Source organism: Monopterus albus, unplaced genomic scaffold (assembly GCF_001952655.1).
Source record: "Monopterus albus unplaced genomic scaffold, M_albus_1.0 scaffold85.1, whole genome shotgun sequence".
Lineage (NCBI taxonomy): Eukaryota > Metazoa > Chordata > Actinopteri > Synbranchiformes > Synbranchidae > Monopterus > Monopterus albus.
This window is the reverse complement of record NW_018127965.1, coordinates 985,495-1,005,293: the sequence shown is the minus strand read 5'-3', so window position 1 is coordinate 1,005,293 and position 19,799 is coordinate 985,495. Positions and strand designations below refer to the sequence as shown.

The window sequence follows — 19,799 nt, the reverse complement described above, 5'->3', positions numbered from 1 at the left end:
GATAAATCTTTGCTCGTCACAGACAGCCCATCAGCTGTTGCAGGCAACCGGCGCTGAGTCTTGAATTATTCATTTCCTGTTTACAGCAAGCGTCAGGTGCGTGACCTCTCTGATGACTGCCCATGGTGTCTGGAAGAAGTGTTGACAAGCGTAGGGGAGTAGGTGGGGGGGTTCAACACTTGGAGACGTTGGAGGGGTGTGAGTTGGGGGTGGGGGATGGGGGGGATTCAAAGGAAATTGCTAATTTCTCAGACTCAAGTGCCCTTTGAGGCTGCTTTTGCTTTTCATTGTTTTAATTTTAATTTGGGGAATACAGCATCTATCACACCCACAGGTACAGTAAGGCTGCATGGACCGATTTTGTTTTTGGAGGCAGAGATTGGGTGCAGCAGCCAATTCCAGGGGTGTAGCAGGGTATTAAAAAGCAAGCAAGGTGAAATTACTGTTCCCTATAATGTTAGAGTGAAACTCAGGGTGATGCAGGGGTTGGGGAGGTCTGCCAAGCTGGAGCCACACATCAGCTGAGTGGCATTTACTTTAACCTTTACCCTGGCTTTTAATAACTGTGCAGAAACAGCAGAAACACGGATCGCTGCAATTCACCAGGGAAACACTGGGAATAGCAAATGGCTATCCCACCGCTTGTTGCCACTAAGAGCCCATAAAGACCTAGAGTGGACCACGAGGTCAACCACTCCAGTCAAGTCAAGTCATTTTATTTATATAGCCTAAAGGGGCTTTACAGTCTGTGCAGCATGCGACATTAGACCGTCAAGTGTCTAACATACACTACCAGTCAAACGTTTGGACATACAGTACTGTCTTTTTGAAATGACTGGGAAAGTGTGTCCAGCGTTTTGACTGGCAGTGTAAGTATGAGAGAACAAATGAGAGAAAATAGCAGGGAGGTATTAACAGAATAGAAGCACTGCTAAAAGAAACTGGGAAACATAAATAAATAAAGAAACTAATGGCTGGGACTAAGTTGATGTTGTCAAAAAAACAAACAAACAAAACAGGAAACCCATCAGGTCTTCTTCAGTTTAACACCAATAAAAAAAACAAACTGAATCACAGGAACTGAATCTGGTTCAGTCAGCCTGAACAACAGTCTTGACACCTGATAGCTCATGAATAAGCCTCCCATTTTGCAGACATATCAAAGTGGACTTCTGCATGAACACATAAGAATGCATGCTAAAGCAAACATCATGCACGCACTCTCTGCAGAATGATGCATGGGACTCTCCTCCAGGCAACTGGGGAAAGAGACAGACATTTCTCCCCTTCAGCCAACTCCTGCTTCACACAAAATAACAAACGGCCGAATGATATAGCGAGCTGTCTCCTCTGGTTGCAAAGTGGGAATGGAACCACATCTTTGAGACAGCAACTACAAATGGCTCATCTCTATAACCACTTTCTCTTTCTCTCTTTTCGTTCACTCAGCAGTGCATTAGCGGAGACCTTGGTAGATCTCAAAGACAGATTAATCTTGATTGAAAGTTGCTGAAGTGTCCTCAAGCATCAGAGCGTTACTACCTAGAGCATGGTGAAGATGATCCAGTGAAAAGCCGGGGTCATTTGGGATGGATGAACAACCACAAAGACGCCAACACTGTATAGTAAGTGCACACACTAGATTAAGCTCTCGTCATGTGAAATCTTGATTTAACAGATTCCCCCCCCAGCCTGCCTGTAGTTAGTCTTGACTGCTGCTCTTTGAAGTGCATGAATCTGATGTTTCCACCACTCGTACCAGCACAAGTTATACAAGTAATAATGTTAGTAGAGAATGTACAGTACCTAGCCCTGTACTATGTCATATTTGCAAAAAAGCTAAACATTTGTTCCTTTTTTTTAAATTGCATCTTTTCTGGGATGTTTTCTGGTACTTTTCATTTGCCAGTGTGTACGTAACATAATTCAGGATCTATTTTAAATACAACTATAACATTAACATAATTGTATTCTCCAAACTAACAGAGACAACAAGTTGGTGGGTGAAAGTAACTAATCATAAATAGTCACTTACAAATGTCTCCATTTTATGCTGCTTTCTACTTCCAATTCAATATAAAGGACGTTGTTTAAGTTACTTTGCATTTGGCCATCTTATAAACAGAACTGTAGTACTCGAGTCTAGGACTCCGGACTTGAGTCCAACTCAACTCCAGATTTTCAGGACTCCTGACTCAACTTGGACTTGGACATTGACTAGATTAGGATTCAAAAGTTGAAGACTGACTTCTTTTTTAAATAGCCCACAATAATTTGGCAAAACATATTGATATTAAAACCTGTTCGCCTGCACCATGCTGTAGCCGGGACACTTTCATCAAAGTGTACGCTCCACCTTTCTGTAAATAATGCATCAAATTGCCAAGCAAACTGGTGATGCAATACACTGCTAGAATGTTTGGAATATAAAATGCTGAGAGCTGCGTCAACTGTATTTAATGTTGATTTTGACTCGGGTAATGAGGACTCGACTCGAATTGTTCTTTAGTTTTAGTGACTGCTTATAAAATATGATGCACTGTTGCAGACTAAACTTCCTAAGAGTATAAAGTAGCTACAACCACCTCATTACAAAGCTGAGCTCACAACAATGCATCAGCAATAATAATAATAATAATAATAAAAGTACAATATTACACTGACAAGAGCATTCTACCACCTGATGAGTTCTGTACTTTTATTTTTGATATACTATGTATGTTTTGCTGCTAATCTTTTTCTACTATGTTTACTTGCAGTGGAGTATTTTTTTGAAGTAGTATACTTACTGCAGTAAAGGTTAATTGTACTCTACAACTTCCACTACTGGAAAACGGTGGCCTAACACTACACTACTAAGAGTTTGTTTTACTACATCTTTTGTTTAACTTGTAACAGCCACAGTTAAAATCATTTGTACACTGAAATGAACCAGATCTGCCAAAGTCCTTTTGTACTGTAGGTAGTCTGGACTGCCCTGTTATGATTACTACTGATATTTGTGATTTGTTTTTATTATCTTGTACTAAATTAACTGTCATGTTTCTCATTACAGATAACACATATTAAACTCACTGCTAAGTTTGGGATGTGTCTTTTAGTTTTGCAAAGCACACCTTCACTCATCTATAATGGTAAGGCAGCATGTTTCTGTAGGCATTATTTGATTTAGTGCACATTTAATATACTGTATGTTGTTTATAAAGATGAAATAATGACTTGTCTGAACCATTTTGCATAATTTGTATGTTTTTTCATGACATAATAATTAAACTCTAATGGAATCATCACTGTTATATTTAGAGTGCAAACTAAAGTGTTTTTAATAATCTGTCTTTGTGAATTTACATTATGAGAAATCTTTTTAATAAAATCACTGCTGCAAATTTAGCTCAGTGTGTCATACTGTGGCTTTTGGTATACTTTGATCAAGCCTATGTATTAGGCTATAATCGGTTTCCATTTTAATTAATGTACACTGAACAGGGATGAATGTAGGTGGCAGTGAGGGTCTGGACAACATCTTACCAAATGGTTACATCGGTCCTAACGTCATGCGCATCAGTTCCATATTTATTACAGGCAACATTCTCTGTCTACATGCAGATGACATAGTTGTGATGCAAGTGGAGCTCCGTTGACCCTTGGCGAACCTACTGTAACCCCGTCTGACTGTGCAGGCCTCAGCTAACACACTTCAGTCTGTCTGCAAGCATCTGCTGAGACAAAGAGGATTCACTATTATTCTGATCTGGCCTTAACACCTGCAGGAGAGCATTCGCTTGGCCACAGACCTTTGGAGAACAGGACTAATCAAGACATAATGAACATCAAACAGGGAACAATTACTGAATTTGAAAAATAAAACCTTGGCATGAGCTAATTTCACCATAATTCTGTCACTGCAAATGAACTCTGGAACAAGGTTTTACTGCTGAGTAGTAAATTTTGAGAAATTCCATTCTGTTCCAAGATACTCAGGTATGTTTTTAGAAAAATCCTAAAACAACACGCAGTAAGTTCCAATTTTCACCCAAAAACTTGAGGTCAGAAAGATTCAAATTCTGCTACACTATTAGCTGCAAAAGGCACAGTAGCGTTACTGACACAGGCCAACAAAAACCAGCACATATGAAATTTGCTGGAGTACCAAAATGGCACAAAGGCGGCTGATGAGGTGACAAAAAGAGGTGTGATTGTAATAGAGAACAAACGCTGGATTTGATTGCAGTAATAAGCAAATTGTTTTAGCAGGTGGAAGTGTAGCTGGGGAAGTGTACAATTCGCAATCCCTCCTCATTAGTAAGCAAATGAATTCAATCACCTCTCGTTGGTGAGCAGCTTGATAAATCCCTGCAAAGTGGTGTCTGGCTTCAACCACAGCAAGCAGCTTTAATAGATGCAGAGCTGCTAATGCATCATTCTCATTGACTCTGTGCTTGCCATTCCACTAAGATCAGCCTCAACACAATCATTGGCCTCAAGTAAAAACAAACCCAAAGGAGCAGTGAGGAGTATTTTTCATGTGCTAGCTCGAATCACTTAACAAATTTTATTCACATGTCTCTTGAGAAAATGACTGCGGTGCACATTGTTCTTGAGGGAAGGGCAGGAGCTCCAAATGGGCAGGGCGACGTTTGAAAACGCAGATCTAAGGAGGCGAGCTGTGTCTTCTGCTGAGGCAGTTCCTCGAACCCCACAAAAGAGAGATGTTTCACCCAGATCAGAGAAAAGCAGTGTAACACCATGACTACCACCTGCTGCATCACTCTGTGCTCCTGTAACACAGTGTCCAACCCAGCAGGATGTGACCAGAGGGGCCGTAACCAGTGAGAGACGCAAGAAGACAGCGAGCAAACAGACAGACAGCGCCAGTCTCATCCTTAACACTTTCAAAATGTCTTCACCGATGTCATGGCATATGCAATATCAAATATATATTAGTTGTGTTACAGCAGGGACAGAAGTGCAACATTTGGCAGCAGCTTAGACTGGGCCAAACCCAGACAAGACTAATCTCTCCATGCCAGGCAACAAATCCACTCTACAGCCCTAATCAATTCGTTAGACAGCCTCTTCTTGAGCACATACATGCACACATGTGACCAAGGCACCGCAATGATTAGCTTGTCTCACTTAATCACTTCCTATTAGAGGCACCTGCAAGGTTGCGGCGCTCTTGTGTAATTATGTGTAATCAGAGAAATGTCACATTTGAATGATAAGCAGCATGAGAAGATGCCTTGAGACATGATGCTCTATATTCACACCATAGAATTATCAGCTATTTGCATCCATAAAAACTACTAATACAAGTCTCACAAATACATTAAAAAAAAAAATCATTCATGTGACTCAAAATATAATCTCTCACGCATAATTCTGCATATGCCGTGCAGATGTATAAATACACATGAGCACCTACTCTGTGCTGGGGCTTGGGTGGGGAATGGGGGGGGGGAGCTATCTGCTGTCGATAAAAAACATCCCTTATCAGCTTCCTCATAGAGGAGCTGGGAATGAAGGCATTTACTCAAATAAAGAGGCAGCTTTTGGACATAAGCCAAGAGAGACGGAGCTCAACTAAGCTTGATTGTTCTGGGCCTGCAGAGGGAACAGAGGAGGACAGGGAAAACGAAGAGGGAGAGGACAGTTGGATGGATGGACGGTTGGATGACAAATGGATTGTTGATGGATGCTACAGGCTCTTAATTTGGTGGTGTGCTTTGAGGCAGATGTGTGCATACAGAGGAGGAGGCCATGGCTTTTGTCTGTGATGGAACTGCTTATATAAAAAGTGTATTTAGAGTATGTGGGCTTGACAGCTATTGTGTCGACTCCAGTGTTTTCACCAAGCGGGTGTGCACATGTATGTCCATACAATACCTTCCAACTGTCTCTGCGCTTGTAGCTGGCCCTGTTTGCACAGTGAGCTGGCACAGCTCCGCTGCGCTCGGCTGTGAGCCGCGCTAGAATAACCCACTTCAAAGAGCCCCTTTGTCACACACTAATGTGGCGAACAGCAGCTAGCGCCACAGAAATCAGCACACACTGAGACTGGATATGCCCTCTGAGTCCCTCTGAGATGGATGGAGGAAGGGCGGTGTCAGAGGGGTTCAAGATAAGGGGACACAGCGAGAATGAGTGAGACAGAGAGAGGAGAGGCAGAGCGAAAGGGATAGAAAAACGGGGGGAAAAAGAGAGATTTGTTCATGAACACCGCTGTGCCAACATTAATCATGTAGACTCTCATAAAATCATTAGAGCTGATGATTCCCAGTCTCCACAACAGCTCAGTACTGACGACAAGAAGTGAGAATGCCAATTTCTGTTGGAGATGCAAGCCTGCGTGCATACACACACACACACACACACACACACACACAGATACTCAGAAACAACACACACAGACATCTTTGTAGTGCAAAATATCAACACAGAGAAGTGAGACAGCCAAACTAAACAGCAGGCTTTAGATGACGAGATGTATTTATGTAGAGAGCTCGTACATATTCTACATGTTTTATATATAATTATGTTTGCACTGCCAACTCTCTTTATGTGCTTGTTACAGCATTTTTATCAAATCATTACACATGTATTATTACACATGTATTTTCATATACTGTGTGTGTATTCACTACAGGCCAGTTACACAACAAAATTACACTGCTGATTGCATTTACTGTGCATGTTGGTCTGTGTATGTAGTGGTGATTGCATCTTATGTGCATGGACAGAAAATGCAAACTATATGTTAATTTGCCAAATGATTTATTTATACTCATTTGTTGTTTAAGCACAGCAATTCAGAGTTCGGTGTGTGTCTTCAAAAATCGGTCTATCATAATTTATATACAGTGTTGTGATTGTCCAATAATCATAAGACCTCAGGCTTTAATTTTTTGACTACAAAAATGTGAACTCTCTCTCTCCACATGCATAATTTAATAGTTAAGTAATTTGGGGTTTCTTATCTTTTTTCTTTATTACTTACTGTTTCTACTGCTGCTCACAAACATTACAGATGTAAACAAACCTTTAATGAGATTAACAAATGTTAACTTAGAGTTAGATGCTGTTTTGTATTATTCTGTGTATTAAGAACTGTTAATCAATTTGAGAGTGATAAGGTTTAATCTTTTTTTTTTGTCTTTTTTTCATTATAAATATTATATTATTATGATTTCCGCTTGCGTGTATGTGCATGTACTATAGCGGTTTGGTTATTAATTAATTAATCCGGCAAGCGGTGGGTTTTTAAAGGCTCATAAAACGGGATGCAGCACAGGTGGAGGTCAGTGTCCTGACGGCTAACAAAGCTGTAGCAGAAACATCTATTAGAGCTGGATCACCACATTTTCTGTTTACACTTACCACCATTTACGCACTAGCTGTTCTTTATTATGCGCACTGAACCCTGGAGTATTGCAGATTGGTGCTCAGGGCACCAGGTTCTGATGAGTGGGACTGACTGTAAAATCGATGGCCTTTGTCCCTTTCTCAGTCACTGATCCAACTGGTGATATAGACAGTCTGGTTTAATGACTTAAAAACACTGGAGACAAAGAGAGAGGTGAGAATCACAGGAGAGAATAAGAGCAATCTTTCCAAGTTATGGTCTCTTTATGTTTCAGTCCTCTTTCGTTACAGATATCTCAGTTTCTAGCACTTTCTCTCTTTATCTGCTCTCTTTCCTTATCCTTCAGTCTGTTGCTCTTAAAGACCTGCAACTCTTAACTATTCTTTTACTCGTTTAAGTCAAGGTCAGAGCATCAAGAGGACTAGTTGCCTACTTCAGTTGAAAACTACCTTACCTGCTGGAGACTGATGAATTTTACAAATGCAGAAACACACACACACACACACACACACACACACACAACTGGGACATGATGTGTTGCCGCTATCTTTAGGCTTAGCACCAGGGAAATGAGAGGCAAAAGCCCCTTTTCCACTGCCTGGTACCAGCTTTAACTTGACTCCACTCGAATCACCTTATTTGTGTCTCCATCAGTTAAATATTGGGCATAGTAACTGATACCTGGTACTATTTTTGGTAGCATCATTGTCGAGGTTTTGAGCGAGCAGAGGTGAAACCAAATGGTGATGTGTAAACACCGTAGACTAGTGGTTAGACTAGACTGGTTAGAGAAATCGTGCCATCAACGTGCAAGATGCCCTGGAACAAAGAAAGTTCCATTTTTAAAAGTGACATTATTTAGTGCTAACAGTTACTTTACTGTAGTTACTGTACTAACTAAAAACAGCCACATACCGAGAATCAAAAACAGTATTATACCTTTGATGTCCTTCCTCTATTGTTACTGTGTCGGTTGCTGACAACGTCAGAGCAGTGTAACATGGTGTTGCTATGACAACCGGCTACACCGAAAGGGACCATTTTCTGTGAAAAACCAAGCACCCGGTACCAAAAGCAAGAAGAGTTGAGCTGGTTCCAGGAGGTGGAAAAGAGGTTTAAGTGGTGCAGTTTTGGTGCAGAGTGCAGCGTGAGACCATTTCTCATGTTGTCAGAGCTCCCGCTGAGCCTCACATATGCCTACAACTCTCAGCATCCAGAAGCCATCACTTTAGCAGGTGGGCCAATCAAACCCACGCTGTCACTTCAGTGAAATGACTTGAACTGCCACTCACACACAGGCATTTTCCCCACAGGGTGGGGTGGGGGGTGTGCCGAGGCCAGAAAGGAGTGCATAAATTACAAACCATGCGTACAAACACCACATGTGCAAAAGCAGAAATGTACTGTACTGTTGCTGTCACAGTACAAATCTTACATATTAAGAGTCTCCGCTACAAATGATCTCATGTAATTTCTATAGTGTTCAGGGAAATCCAGAATGGTAGAGGTGACCTATAACTCTGTTAACCTTTGACCTGTCTGAATGCCACCTGCAGGTTCATGTAGACAGGTACTGTATAGTTATCATTGCTCCCACAGTCCACCCACTCACCCTGGTCCTGAACCCCAAGAAGCCAAGTCCAGCAGCTTATTTAGGATGTTTCTATATTTTCTGAAGGCAAGAAAAAAACCCAGAAGCAAAAAAAAGTGACTAAACACAGCAAAAGGTGAAAACATCTGTTTTGGTGTCAGTCCTTTAGAATCATAACAAGATATTCATTACATAGCTCCCAAATTTAGCAATGCACTCCTCTGTTACTGCTGGACTTACCATGAACAATTTAAAACCTTGTCAAAACCTGTGTGACCTGAAAGTCTCTAAACCCCCACATTTGTGACAAAGGCATGTACAATACAGTCATGTTGTGATGAATCTGAGGAAGTGAGTGGTCTTCTTCACGTTGCCAGCCCATGAACTTGGGTTCATGAACTCATCGAAATGAAGACACAGCTGGGAGAGAATCACCGTTTGGTAAATGAGCCCTGTCTGGATAGACACCATCCCCCATTACATGCTTGGTCAATGCAGTGCCCTGCCAGATGATGTCATGTTGCATTGCTGAAAAAGTTGAACCAGATCCTGCTTTTTAGCGGCACTGGGCTGCATTTTTATGCTAGAACGCCCTGTGGTGCTGGTGCCAGCTGCAGTGAACGCAATCCCCAACAGAAATAAATGGGAAGGTATGTGTTTTATCACACTGTGTGAAACTCAGTCTGAATGCAGCTGTATAGTCTTCAGCCTCAAGGGACATTGACTCAAGTGACATTACTGGAGGAAATATATCATATTTCACACAGCTCCCTCTGGAGCCCAAAAAAAGCTTCATACAACTTTTTCTACATGCTGAAGTACTCCCCAAGACCTGTAAACAAACTTCAGTTGAGCTTCTTTTTAACACAATTCTTATTTTTTTAAAAGACTGTGCCATAAGACACCAGGATTTCATCATAAAATGACTCTTGAGGAGCACTACACATCAGAGGTTGATGATATGCAACACTGTGAGAGCTCCCCTCCTGGACGGATCTATACTGGGAAAGATATTAGAAGGTCAAGTACGGCAAAGTAAAAAAAAAATTTAAAAGCATGTTAGAAAAGAGTTTTGGAGTGATAACACATCCTATTGTTTCTGTTACCTGGAAGCAGCGACTGACTGGCACATAAAAATGAAAGAGAGTCACACACATGCACTGAATATGCATGGAAATGTGGGATAGAACTTCACTCCTGTGAGACAACTTATAAAATGCAAAAGAATGAGAAACAATAAATACAATATAATATAATATATTATTTGTGGTGGTACTAGACATTGCTTTCTTTCCCACAGGTGTCTTTATGGAGATGATACAGCTTAGCAGGGACTGGAGTAATGAAAAATAAAAAGTCAGTTTGACTACAAATTTGTCATTTGAGGTGTTTGTTGAGCTAATAGAGTACTGGGTACTTGTCTCTGCTGAGTGCGTGTGTGCATGAGAGAGAGAAGGCAGAAGTAGGTTGAGCAGGAGTTGGAGAGCTGCCACCTTCATCCCTCTGGACCATGAGGGATGAATGAAGAGACAGGAGGCTCAGGAGATCCATCCATCATAATGTCTCATTGCTTCCCGCTTTGTTTGTGCACGCATGTGTGCAGACACACACACACTCACATCCAATCAGTCAGCCCAGACAGAAGCCCACAGCCGCTTTAACTAAAAAGACACAAACAAGTACTAATGCACACACTTGAGGAACAGCTTGTTTGTCTAAGAGGCCGATGGTTTTATGGTGCAGATGTGGAACTGGTGGGAAGTGAACCAAAGCCCTGAGTCTAACAGAGCTGCCTTCTCATTAACCTCCTCATTTACAACCCCTGCACCTGCACAGCCACTTCAAACAGACATGCTGTTGCTCCTCGCTGCATGTGAACCACCACAGCCTTTACACAATGAAGCTGCAGCAATGGGCAAGTGGACACCTCAAGGTCAAGGACTGCCAGCTGGGCTATACATTAATCTATGATTTGGGTTCCAAATTCTGAATGCTATTAGTATGTTTGTCATACTACTGCAAAAGGAAAAAACACAAACAAACAAAAACACCCACATGCTTTTCTCTCACTGCCTTGCTTTCAGGGTGTGGTCACAGATTGTAACCCTAACTGCATGTAATTATCCCTGATCAAGTTTGGACCCTGTTTAACCCAGATTAACCCTGCTTCCATATATCCCCTGCAACCCTCCACCCCCTGCCACCTTATTAGATCAGATAGTGATGCAGATAAAAAGGGAATGGAAGACGAAGAATGGTACCCACACCCAGGCCTGTAATCAGCCCTCCCACAGCCCCTGGCCGGGGGGTGACAGATAGACGGGTGAAGTGAAACTAGGGTGAGTTACCACCACCAGATCTTTTTCTACTTCAACTCCTCTAGGTAAGCTTGAATGAAAACAGAACCTTGGCTCTCAGATGGCAAAAGAACATGAATAATCATGTCTGTTGTTAAGTAACAGCTGTTATCTGAGAAGGAGCCGCAGCAGCCACAGAGCTCCCCTGTGAACCATCAACTGGCTTTTAAGACGACATAATGGCAGAGGTGAAATCCACACAAGACAAAGGCCTGAGTAGTTAGCTCCACTTGACAGTAAAGCTGCTCTTTTATGAGCCGACTAAAAGGGCGAAAGGGGGAGACTGCTGACGTGACAAGGAAAAAGTCAACATCTCAGTCAAACACCTCAACGTTGAAGCCTTTGGTGCCTCGTATATGCATCATTCTAACTGGTGGAGGGTTTTGGAGGTGGCGCTGGGAAGGAGAAGTAAATATCTAGAGAGATGCTAACATGGCATCCATTTGCATGAGTCATTTGCCCATGCACTGAAGCCATTTTAAGAGCAGTAAGGTCTCAAAGCACCCCATAGTCTCACTTACAGAGACCTATAGATCCAGAGGCCTGGTGTGCCCGTGTTTGCCTCCAAGTCAGTGAATAAGATCATCACCATGTTCTCTTTGGATTATAATAATCTAATCTTTTTTTTTTTTTTTGCTTTCTGTTATGAAAAGAAGGGCTCAAAGCTTTATCCAACCAGACCAGAGCTGATATGTAAGAATCTTCGTCAGGAGAAGGGAAAAGAAGATTGATCTATGGCTGTAAATCAGTTTTTCAGGTGAAGCACGGAGCAGAGCAGCACAGTTATCCCTCAGCTCAACGCACACAAAGAAAAGTACACCTTTATTCAGCGATGTAATCAGAGACTGGATGGAGTTCATTAGGCAAATAATGTGAATACGTTCTCTAGACTGGATTTATCACAAACAGCTAAAATGTCAAATGTAGATTGTATTTCTTGCTCAGATTTTTTTTATTTCACTACTTTAAGGCAGGATCTATTTTATTATTAAAACAAAAGTGACATTCAAAAAATCTTACACTACTTATTTTATTAATATCCGAGTCTGTATATTATTAGAAAAAGGTACAAAATAAATTCCAGTGGGAAAAAAAAAATCCTTTTCAGACCACCGTCTTTACAGCGAGGTTAATGTGCGCATAACCCCCATAACCCTGATCCACACTGTCACATGAATGCGCTTACAAATACCAATAATTCCAGCACAATCAATTTTTATCGAAAATGCATTTGCTGACTGAGGTAATCATTCATTTTGACTGGACTCACTCCCGGTGCAGGTCACATTTGCGTGGGCCTATCTGAAAACGACTGGGATGATTTGGGACCGTCTCACTTTTAAAAGAGAAAAACTAGACATGATCGTTACTGGCCATCTATTGTAGAAGTAGCATAGACTTGATTTTTCCGACATAAATCTAAACTTCTACATACTGATCGAGAGGAATAAAGAGGCTGGGTATCCTCTATTCCTCCCGAGTCAGGACGCACACGTCTGTTTGTCGGTGATCTATTCTGTGCAACATATCGGCTACTATTTGATCGATACAGCTAATTTAGTTGCTGCATCACTTACTGTCACCCTGGCGCACAAACCAGTAGATGACGGAGGCTACTGATAAATTCCAGTATAATTCCAATCATTAAAGACTCCTCATGTACGATCAGCGTGAGCCCGATTAACAAAAAAATAATCGAACTCTAAAAGTGCCACTGTAACATCTCTCCGACATCCTCACGGACCAAAGCCGTGACATTTCTACTATCTTTCGTAAATGTGTCACATAAATCACTATACACAGCGCAGCCACACCACCACCGGTGTACGGTGAAGTACTGGACGTGTGCGGCACTTACCGATCAGCATCTTGCATCCAGGACCGTATCCGCGTGTCTCCAGCTCGGCGTGTCACCGTGCGTAAAAGGGGTAAGTGAAAATGCACACACTTTTATCACCCGGGAGAAGGGACATAAACGACGCACAGGTAAGAACCGGAGGTGTCCTGTAGTTGTAAAGTGCCTCGAAATCTGTGAGAGTCGATTCGGATTTACTTGCCCCCCTATTTTGGCTCTATAATGACAACTCTGTCTTTGCGATGATGTATCCTTTCCTCCCACGTCTTTGGCCACCAGTCCCCGGGAAATCTCAGATCCTTTGGATGCGCGTTGTCCTCAGTGAAAATCCTATCGCTCGTACTGCTGCTCCGCTTGGCCCGAAGAAGGCGAGGAATGGGACTGTTGGAGAGGAGCTAGGTGTTACTGCTGCCGCTTCCCTCTCTCTCTCTCTGGGTCCTCTCTCTCTCCCATCCCTTCCCTCTCCCAAGTCCTACCTCTCTCTCCTCTCAGTGAACACCTTTCAACTTGACAGGAATGCACAGATGGGGGAAATAGCTGCCATCTTTTCATAGTCTTCATTCCTGTACGCAATTTGGCAGCACACTAGCCTTCTGTCAAACTCATTGTCTTGCAGGTCAGCGCTATAAGTGACAGATATCAGTCATTTTTACATTCTGCCAAAAAAAAGGGAGTAGAAAAAGCTAAGCAAAAGAAGAAGAAGGCACCGAAAAGCCTCTGGTGGCAGAAGCATAAGAGCACCATAAACATGAAGGGAGAGAAAGGAATATTTTCCATTTGTGCTCTCATAAGTGATTTGTGTGGCACTTGTGATGCAGCTGCCTTGTGTGCATGACAGTGTGTTTGTTAAAGAGACATCAAGTGACTACCAGTGATGGTTTCTCAGCCATCTCTCTTGCCAGGCTGCTCCTCCTTTCTCTTCTTGTTGACGCAGCATTTGGTGAATCTGACACATATTCTGGGATTCAGAATTGGCACGAGAGCACAGAGAACTGACTTGTACTAAATTTCTGTTTGTTCAAATTGGGTTGTGTGTGTGTAAGCATAGGTTGTGTGTTGAAAAGCGCTGGTGCAGTGCGAAGCTGTCCTGGAGCTACACCAAAGCACATGTCCCTGGCTGCTATCAGGAACTTAATTACAGTGTTAAACAGCTCCCTTCCCTTTCTCCCCCTTTCTGCTCTCTCCTCAGCCTGTGTATCCATTTAATCCCAAACTTGCCTCCCTCACTCCTTCTCTGTTTTTGTCTCTTATTGCTCTTTTCTTCCATTTTCTTGCACTGCTGGTGCTGCAGTGTTCATGTCATCATCGTGAGGAAAGGCCTTCAATATGTGTTCAGATAACATCCGCTGTGCAACTGGAAATGATAAACGCTCATCTGACGTCTCGACTGTTCATTTTCATTTTCTAATTTCAGGCTTGCATATCAATAATGTATTCATGATGCTGTTTATCAGGCAGTTTCTTATTGTGTAGTTAGAGTGGCGTTACACATGTTAAGATGGCGTGTGTGGAAGTGGAGCACGCCAGCGGTAAGGAGTGGTACAGATCAGGCTGCTGATGGAACATTTCCCTTAAAAATGAAATATTGCTTCTGACAGAGTGTTATGTGGGGTGTGAGCTATCTTTCCCCTCTGATCCAGGTTTTTGTTTCTCGCTATTCACTGAGGCAGCAGTAGAGCCAAAATCTCCCCCCTGAGGCAGAGTGGAGGGCACAGGGGCAGCTGGGCTGTCCTGCTGCCTCATGCCAACCATCGGCCTGATGGCTAGCATGCCAGAGTCGAGGCTAATTAGAAACATGGGAATGGCTCCAAGCTTTACATCAGTCAGCCTTAGCCAGGAAGATTTGTTCTAGCCTATTTGGTCTGTATGTTAAAAGACGGTCACTCCACTAGAATAGGAAGTACATATGACTGAAGTACATTGGACTGTTACAGCTACAGATATGTTCATCTGTCTCCTAGAAGTCACATTTTATACTAGTAATAGCAAACACATTTGGAGTAAACAATAGTGCCAACTAGATTTCAGATTGTTTTCTATCAAAATAATAAAGAACTGTAGAGTGTAGGTGCAAAATGTTCACAGGTTACCTGCAATATCCACACAACACAATAATCATAGCACCTTAATGATTACTTTAGAAACCTGCAGCTTTTGGCTGAAATTATGAAAATTATATTTTATTACTGAAAAAGCGACTTTAAGGATGAGAAGCAACATGTTCTGTTTATTAACATTTAACTGGAACCACAACTTCACTGTAACATGACTAAAGTGCTATTGTCACCTAAACCTATCCAGAAGTCAGGATGTGAACGTTGGTCCCTGGTGTTAAAGTTCTGCACTTTATACATCCTCCCTCATGTCTGGGATGTATATGAAAGAAGTTGTCAGCTAACATAACCCAGAAATTAAAGTAGCACTTAAAATGACCTAAAATTGTCTTGAAATTGTATGTTTTTTTTAAACTAAGGCAAGTTATTGTCTTCCACAAGAGATCTGGTTCATGTGAATGAATAGCCTTTGTTTTTTTTATGTACTAAGGATGTGAAAAATTGAATAATTCAAATTCACTAAGCTAATGGCTTAAAAAGTCAAATATAATTATGATGACAAACCTTGGCGGATGTTAAAAAATGTTTTGTTTTTATAAAAGCTATTTCAGCTTCAATACATATTTACTAAGGCCAATTTTCTGGGCTAGTTTAATGATTTGCTTTTACTTTGACTTGTTTCACAGGCAGTCTTAAAATCAAGTGAGCATTACAAAATTGGCCTCACTAACAAAGAATTCTTTTAAAACTTAATAACATACTGACTGACTTGCTAAGGTCAAGACAAAAACTTGTAGTGCACATCCCGAGTTGGAGAGAACGTGCACAGTGTTCAGCCAAGCACAAAGCAGCGATTTTGACATTTAAACTGTCATGGTCGAGGTGTCCCGTAACCAAGTGGTTAGGGCGTGGTGCACCATATACCCTGTTTGGGTTTGACTCCAGCTGCTGACAGTTCTATCGCAGCTCCATTTTCTGTCCGCGTCTCCACGACTTATTAATTAATAAAGCCCAAAAATAAACCTTTAAAAAATCTGTCATGGTAAAATATATGATTTTATTGTACCCATTTCAAGTTGCTGTGATATAAGAACTGTAATATATCAGGTCACCTGGGGCAAAGAAATAATCCCCTACATGGTGAATGAATCTGCAGTGAACACTAAGACTGACTTTGTTCATTCTGATGGTATTTAGTGGCTTGCTGAGAGCTGAGTATTTACAGTGATGAGTGACGGACTCTGGAAAGAGGAAAAGGTCAAGCTGTCTACAGGACCGCATTGTCTTTCCACAACTCTGTTCTTTCCTGCTCTGCTAAGGCTACTGATTATTGATAACATGCCTCCGTAGCACGAGTCGGTGATTTGGATGTGCCAAGTAGGAAGAAGCACACGTTTCCATGCACGCCAACATTTAATTTAAATGATCATATGGGGAAATCTGATCATTATGTATGCAAATAGTGGAATGACGGATTTAAAGGGAAAACGTGTTTAAGTGGAATATTTGTGACAGAAAGGTGGGATGGGCACTGTTGTCTGTTTACACTGTATGTGTGATTTTGAGGATGGGAAGGTGAGGTGGAAGCTATAGAAGAGGCGCGCAGCTTGTAATTAGCATGCAGCGCATGTGAATGCTGTAGCATACTCGCACTGTCACCATGCTGGGCTGGGTTGTTTCAGGGTGGGTGGTCTGAAGGGTAGCTGGGTGTGGAGACGAGTGGGAAGTGGGTGTTGAGTGCTCTGGGAAAGTGTGACAGCCAGGGCATGAGACCTTCGGGGAGGGAAGAAGAGGCAGTGTGAATAATGGAGATAGCTGCTGTCACGTGAGAAGATGACACTGGCATACCAGGCTGTGCAAGCCTAATACCATGTGACACCTTTTTATTGGTGGTATCAGGGCATCTCGACATCCTCCCACCCACCTCCCTTCCTTCTTTTCCCCACATTCTCCTTATATATCCCAACTTGCATTAGTCATTAACAGATGGCAACAAACCCCCACAAAGCCTCTACAGATGTAAAGTTCATCTAGCGGTAGATAAATACCTGGCAGTGTGTGACAGCCACATAATATTCACCACTGTGTTTTCCACAATGTTCTGGTCATGCAACAGTGTAATGAGAGTAACACAGCTGTTTTCTATGAGTGGGTGTGCGCAAGAAAGCACGAAGAAAAGTTTGGGAGTTGTGTGTCTTACTAAACAAGACACATAATGTGGCCACTCCTCTGGACTACTGGAAATTGATGCATAACTGTAGATTATCTTCTTCATTCTACTGCCATCACTGTACAGACGTCATCTATTGCTCACAGCTCACATTGCAAAGGGCAGGGTGTAATGAGTGACAGGTGAATTTATGAACAAACAAAAAAGAAAGCTAGCCTAGGCTCTCTCTGCTGTTCTGAGCCACAGGGTTCCTCAATTAGAGCTTTCTCTGCCAATCGGCTGCTGAGGCCTGAGTAGGTAGTGAGTGGCAGTATCAGAGGGCGCAAACGGCCATCTACTCTCTCTCTCTCTAACAATTTTTGTTTCTCACTCTCTCAGTTCCCCATTTCTCTAAACTAACCCCCCCAACATCTATTTTCTCTCTAAACCAGCAACCCTCTCTCTCTCTCTCTCTCTCTCTCTCTTTCTTTAAAATAACATCTTTCTCTAAAGTAAACTCAGGATATTCTCCTCCTTCTCTCTCAGTCACACTAACCTCTCGGTCTGACATCTCTCTATCTCCCCCTATCACTTTGCTTACTTCACTGGCATATATTTTTTTCCATTTTACTATCTCCAACTAGATCACACCTCCATACACCTCCCTCACCATTTTTCTCTGACAAACAAACAAATGAATTGAAGAGCACTGGGAGGGAACGTCCTCGGAGCGTAACGGCCTGGCCGGCTCCCTGACTGACTGACAGGGAGACTGATTAACTGACAGAAAGACTGACAGGAGGGTGGAGGAGCACTGAGAGGGCTGACAGTGAGCTGCTGAGCTAATTTGAAAATGGGCGGACAACAAAGATGGATGCTGATAGGTGATAGCGTAAGATGCCGAGTTCCATAACAGCACCTGAAGGCAGCACTCACAATGTGCATTAAAGGGGACAGACCAGGTTTTAGTTAATCAGCTTGTTAGACTCCTTGCAAATTAAAAATGTTATCCATGTTTCCCCGATAGATTACTAAGTGTTTAGCAGCAAACATTATTTCAAAGGAGTGTGAGAAACTCTAATTCATTTGGCTTTACTCTTGTGTTGTGTTGACATTGGCTTTACTTTTTCATTGTTTAGGACCCCGGAGACTCCAGTGCTGTGTCTGTAAAGATGATTATAAAAACTGCTAAATTAATTGCCCAAGCAATTGCTTAAGCCCAGGGGCCCCTGTCATCCTTAATCTGGCCCTGGCGCTGTCAACACCAATTACAGATATATAGAATATCAACATTCATTGTATTTATTCCTGGATCCCACACAGAGGTAATGCTTGATTTTCTGTATCAAAATCTTGTTCATGTTATCGATTATCTATGAATCTATTAATACACATTATGACAGACAGGTTAATGTTACATATGTATAATGAATATTTTAGTAGTGCTAAGATATGTAACAAGCCATTTGTAAGAACATTGTTTGAGTCACCAGGTTGTAAAAAATCCATTTGGCAGGTGTCCTCCTCCAGCATAACAAGCTTCATCTTATCATCCAGCTCTTTGATTCATCATTTATTTCACCATTACTTACCTCCTGTAAAACACCTGCAGAGCATCAGACCAAAGTACATTTATGAATACCTCATCACTGCAACATTTACATCTGAGGTGTACATGCATTTTTGTGTTCAGATTCGGCAGCTCTTTTACACAACACAAATGCACATACTGATGAATTAAGGAGATGGAAAAAAAAGACGAGACAAGAAAATGTTTCACAGCCTGGTAATCCAGAAGTTATTAATTAAAATGGCTTGAAAATTGACCTATAGGTCTGTCAGTTTTGCTTCTGAGTAAGATTTTATATGTACAGATAACATAAGGTTTTGATGTGCCTGGTTTCCCCTGTTTACATAAGATGTGACCATCGTAGGCGATAACTGGCGAGACTTTATGCAGCTAACAGTCGCTGTGCAGAGAATGAATATGGAAACTGTTCCAAAAATAACCCTGTGTACAGCCAATATATGGCGCTGATAATATTTCAGTCTTAACATGGTTGAATTAATGGAAATATAACAAAGCACACTGTCTGTTAACTAAAGAATCTTATATGTCTGATGATGCCATGACTCAATATATTGGTTGTTAAAGTGTGTTTCTTTAAAATACAGAGAGGATAGTTTGAAATACGTAGATCATATGAGTTAACCCCAGAGCAGAGAGATGCTTTCATTGCAGCATGATACTGCAGAGGACAGAGAGAGGTGTGTGCGAGTGTATGTTGTGCTTGTAAGCTCTGCCACATGCATATTCCGTCTCACCACAACAGGAGAGAGGACGCCCCATTTAGCAGCACAGTCACATACAGTTTCAGACAGACAAATACACGACGAGAGGGAGTGAAAGCGTGTTTGTGTGTGTTCAAA

At 41.9% G+C, this 19,799-nt stretch overlaps 1 protein-coding gene across 4 annotated transcripts in view; it reads right to left on the bottom strand.

Moving 5' to 3' along the window:
• The window catches only part of znf385c (zinc finger protein 385C), a 133,695-nt gene that overhangs the window by 39,935 nt on the left and 73,961 nt on the right, over positions 1-19,799 (bottom strand). Inside the window, exon 1 of one of the 4 annotated variants that reach the window (XM_020607320.1) lies at positions 13,170-13,799. The exons of the other annotated variants lie outside the window; for them this stretch is intronic. Within the exon in view, the coding sequence (XP_020462976.1) occupies positions 13,170-13,179 (10 nt within the window). The 5' untranslated portion in view covers positions 13,180-13,799. Of the gene's footprint in view, positions 1-13,169; positions 13,800-19,799 lie in introns of those variants that run through there. 4 annotated transcript variants of the gene reach the window in all.